At 29.7% G+C, this 5226-nt stretch overlaps 1 protein-coding gene across 1 annotated transcript in view; it reads left to right on the top strand.

The window, feature by feature from the left end:
• The window catches only part of LOC106478580 (adenylate kinase 9-like), a 59187-nt gene that overhangs the window by 24718 nt on the left and 29243 nt on the right, over nucleotides 1-5226 (top strand). Inside the window, exons 15-17 of the mRNA XM_022382458.1 lie at nucleotides 1861-1977; nucleotides 3248-3348; nucleotides 3712-3769. Of these exons, the coding sequence (XP_022238166.1) occupies nucleotides 1861-1977; nucleotides 3248-3348; nucleotides 3712-3769 (276 nt within the window). The remainder of the gene's footprint in view (nucleotides 1-1860; nucleotides 1978-3247; nucleotides 3349-3711; nucleotides 3770-5226) is intronic.

The following is a 5226-nucleotide window of genomic DNA, read 5'->3' as shown; positions in this document are numbered from 1 at the left end:
TAAATTACATTGATTTTATGTGTACCAATACAGTAATTTGATTATATTTTGGTTTTCTAAAATGCATCTTTGAAGTCAAGAAATATTTAGTTATTTTCACTCTCCATTTGAAAGAATAAACAAGGCTTAGCAAATATAATACATGAATGCAAATCAATTTCGTAACACTGTAACTACTAGAAATCATTGTTTTTCTATATATATATTTTATTTATTGTTATGTGTTTTAAGAAAAATAACTAAAAATTAAGCATTTATGAGTAAATAGTAATAATATATATATAAGCATGTTTATAAGCACTTACATACTTTGTGTACCTATACCACTAAGTTTTAGCCACCCTGGAAGCATTTATTAACATACAAATACTTGCCAAGTTTATTGGATAGGCTCAGACTTTATACAGAGCTATATCATAAAAAATTTTCTTGCACTTTTATTACTTTAAACAATTCTTCTTGCAATGACTACTGTAAAGCAAGCCAATAAATCCTCTTTCACTATGTTCTTGGTCAGAAATACACTAAACTCTGTGGGAATCTTGGCTTATTGTAGCCACACATGTGTGTTTCCTTCGATGGTGTTGTATTACAATGTTTTGTAAACAGTCTAATGGTAGGGCGGTGATTCATTGCTTTATGTTCAGCAGGTTTCTACTTCGGCTGCTAACAATAAAATAAAGATAGGAAATAGATGTGAAAAGGTTTGAAGTAGAAACTCTCAGGAGAAGTACCTTGGAATTTCGTGTCCAATATTAATATTGATTGAATACATATAGATTTAGTGTAGAGAAAATAACAAATAAAACATAAAGTTTTTGTGAAAAAGAACATTTGATATATATTTAAAATTTTTTAGAGATTACGCAAATAAAACTTGCTAATTTTCAGATGGAGAAAATTATTTTAAATCTGTAGTCAATACTGACTCCATGTCAATACTCTAACTCCATATATTCACTGACAAGTTTTTAGTAAAAATACTTAAGTAAAAGTCCTGATTTTTCTGTTTAAAAAAAGACTTGTAATATATATAATAAAAACTTTAGATTATTCATGAAGATACAAAACATGTTAAAAGTTATAGTATGGATCCAGTTTTGTGTTCTGTTTTCATGTAATAGCTAAGGTGATAGTCAAAATAATTGTTGTCTTCTGTTACCAATTAATGCATCCAGTTTTGTGTTCTGTACATCATGTAGCAGCTAGCCTGCTGGTCAAAATAATTGTTATTGGTGTTTTCTGTTACCAATTAATGCATCTAGTTTTGTGTTCTGCTCATTTTGTTGTAGCTAGCATGCTGGTCAAAATAATTGTTATTGGTGTTTTCTGTTACCAATTAATGCATTCTAGTTTTGTGTTCTGCTCATTTTGTTGTAGCTAGCATGCTGGTCAAAATAATTGTTGTAGGGTTTTTGTTACAAATGTTTGCATTCAGTTTTGTGTATTGTACATCATGCAGTAGCTAGTGTGATGATTGTGGTGACACATCAAAATAGGACACCTTAATGTACAGCTTTATTTTTACACCATGATATAAAAATGTTTTGCAAATGGTGTCTGTAACAACATTTGTGTTTACCATCGATAAAACCACATGAATAATTGAAACAATGAATTTATACACTGTACAAAGCCAAGAGATAGCAGGTAATTTTAGGTAATGTTTTTTGTTTTTTTTTCTGAGATGGGTTTTAACTTTGAAACTATCTTTATCCTTAGATACTGAGAGTAAAAGGCTACAATATTTTAATATAAAATCATGAAAAATAATGTTTTGTTGTTAGTTTGTTAGTTTCTATTGATTAGAAATACTGAAAGGCAAAGTTAAGGTAAACTTGTATCCCCTGGATTTTGCAGATTCCACCACTGAGAGTCTGTGTGATTGGAACTGAGGGGTCTGGAAAACAAGACCATTGTAAAAGAATTTCAGAAAACTTTGGGGCTTTATATGTTAACTTTATTGAATTTTGGCAGGTCAGTTTTTCTTGGAATTGTTTTTTATTTGTTGTATATATATTTATATAAGCTTCTTACCTATATATTTTTTTATATTGAACTGTATGTCAGAGCCTATTGCTCTGAACTAGAAATTGGAACTGTCTTGGTGACTTTTAATTGATATGGAACTACTTGTACAAGATTTTTGTTTTTTAAATCTCAAGAATTTTGTATGACATTTAAGTTACGTCATTGTGTTTTGAACCAAATTTATTGTGAAGCTTGACCCATTCACAATTAGAAGATCTCTAATCAAACATAGGGTTCATACTTCTAATGCTAAACTTTTTGCACTTTCATTTTGATTCAGTCTGAGTCTCATTTTCTTGATAAATAAGCTCTCTTTGATGTGGGGTTGCTGTTCATTGTTCCTATTATGCTGATATTTTTAGAAGTTGTGTTCTTTCCATGAGATGTGATTGAATTAGTTTTTTGTATTAGTTTGTTCTTTTATGCATTTTTAAGGTGATGGATCACTGACTGTATGTAGATTCTTTGCAATGAACTTACTGGTATTCATAAATGATCATTGAATTGTTCATCATATCAATCTTGCCATTGAAAATAAAACCTTTTTTTTTACCCTCATAGTTAGTTTAAATAAAATCCAAAATTTTATTTGTGGGGAGGCCTTTTTTAATTAGTTGTATTACTTGTTATCTGATGTTCAGTCTGTGCATATCTTTGAAGGGAAAGGTTATATAAATTGTTTCATAGAGGTATTAGCATTTCTCACAACTTCTTCCACTTTATGGCTGTGGCAGGGAATTCAATTTTTATCAGTATATTTTTTTATGTATTCAACTTACTCTAAAAAACAAGTTGTGCACACCGGACAGGTGAAATGGTCTATGTAATCAAATTATTGTGATAAAGTTTTATTTGTATTTCAGCAAGGTAAAGCTGTTAGAGTTTGTATATAATACTGAGAATGTGAGTATATGATCATTTTCATATAAAAGGTTTTGCCCTTGTTTACTACCAAGGTGTCTAGAAATGACAAACAGAAGTTTTGCTCTATTTCAGTGGTCAATTTTACATTTTTATGCTAACTGTTTAGGTGTTTAAATTTGGGAACATATTCTTTTTTAACCTGAATTGTATGTACCTACACTCTCAGGATGGTCTTAGAAACATATTATTTTATTTATGCATTTGTAGATGTTTAATATTGTCTTTTTTTTCTTTGATTTTTCCATTGGTAGTTTTTATGACTTTTATTTTGTTATAAAATGTCAAATTTCAGGAGACTGTAAAGAAAGTCACAGGAAAAAGGACTGTTCATTGGACCAGTTTATCAGTGAAAGGCAGCAAAGAAACATTCATTGAAGATGATACATTTATTTTGTATGTAAATTGTTATTAAATATGTTTTGTTCATGATTATTTTTATATTGACTATTTAAAAAACTTATTTTTGACTCCACTTCTTGCAATACAGAAAAATATTTAGAAAATTTATATTAGAGAAGTATTAGTTCCATTTTAATTCATATAACCATTTAAAATAATTATCTTTTGTTTGCGATTGTGTGTTAAATTGCATAATGTTAATTTTTTTGACTCATAATTTTTTCATATAAAAAATAAAGACACTGCTTTGTCCTTTAATACATGTTACAGAAGGCCATTGAAACTCAATAATATATTTGAACTTAAGTCTATATGTTTGTTCTTTCATGTAATACTGCCTACGTTTATAAATTTCAGAAAAGAAAAACAGGTTTCTGATGAGCTTGAAGCAGATACTGAAGAGACTGAAGAAAATGTATGTGTCTGAGTGTAAATGATCACTGTATATGTGTTACATGGAACTGCTTTACGCATACTAGTGCAACACTTGTTTTAAATGTTGAAATACACAGCTTAAACATGGACTGTATCTGTTTTTGATTTTTTAACAGTTTACATGTCAATGATTAAAGTCACTTTTTTTATGATTAATAAAAACAGTGTTACATACTGAATTAGAATTTCTATTTGTAAATCTAACTTTCTCACATATTGAATAAGTCACAGTTGTTACAATGGGAAATGAAAAAAACCAGTCTCTAATTGTGATGTTTTTTAATATTTGACTCAAGCAAGGCTGTGTAAGGACTACTACAACATAACGGTGTGCTTATCTTGTCTTTCTTCTGAAGTATATGCTGTAATATTAACACTGACATTGCCAACCATGAGTATGTTTGTAGTACCAGGCTGTTGGTGCTAAAAAATCACCCATACCAGAAACCTGTTTTTATGCATTATTTTGACTTATCAGGTTGAAAGAAAGATTCCATATAATTGTTGAAAAAGTGTCTTTTATTGCAGAGTTGTAAGACATCGATCTCTCAGTAGTATTAGTATCAACTAGTGTTTAAAACTATATTTGGGAATCCTTGAACTCCCGCCTTACTCATGAGATGAGAGAAATGATTTGAGATTTTGTTGGGAAATCTTTTTGCAATGTTTCATCAGGATATGATTCATGAAAGCACTTAATAAGTTCTTTGTTCTTTTTGAAGGTCGATTCAATGATCCAGTTGATGATTGAGTTTTTTGTGTTCTGAAGGGTTGTATTCTTCCTGCATTTTGTTGTAACTTAATTTCAGGTGTTAAACCATCACATGAACATTTGGAACAGATTGAGCATTTTCTAACTTTACAGTTTTTTTCATATCCCATAGTAAATGCATGCGATTGTTTTCACTGATTTCTAGATACTCTGGTAACTTAAAATTTCAACAGTTGTGCCAATTGTGTTTTCTCGGTGGGCTGAAAACTTTGTCCTATTTTAATTGGATAAAAATAAATAGCCAAGATAAGTTGATAAAAACACCAACAAGAGACTGTACCCCTGACTGGCTGGTGATGTCAGTGTTAAACTACCATTCAGGATACACATTCTGATGTGCAGCTGGATTTCTCACTGAGCATCATGATTCAATAATTTGGCATTATGTTTTGTATTTAAATTAATTTGACTGATGTTTAAGTGGATATGACACTGCATTCATCGTGATCCAATAATTTGTCATTATGTTTTGTATTTAAATTAAAATGACTTATGTTTAAGTGTATATGACACTGAACTCATCATGATCCAATAATTTGCCATTATGTTTTGTATTTAAATTAAAATGACTTATGTTTAAGTGTATATGACACTGAACTCATCATGATCCAATAATTTGCCATTATGTTTTGTATTTAAAGTAAAATGACCGAAGTTCAAGTGGA

This window comes from Limulus polyphemus, unplaced genomic scaffold (assembly GCF_000517525.1).
Source record: "Limulus polyphemus unplaced genomic scaffold, Limulus_polyphemus-2.1.2 Scaffold11, whole genome shotgun sequence".
Lineage (NCBI taxonomy): Eukaryota > Metazoa > Arthropoda > Merostomata > Xiphosura > Limulidae > Limulus > Limulus polyphemus.
The sequence above is the reverse complement of the archived record's forward strand: the minus strand, read 5'-3'. Positions and strand labels throughout refer to the sequence as shown.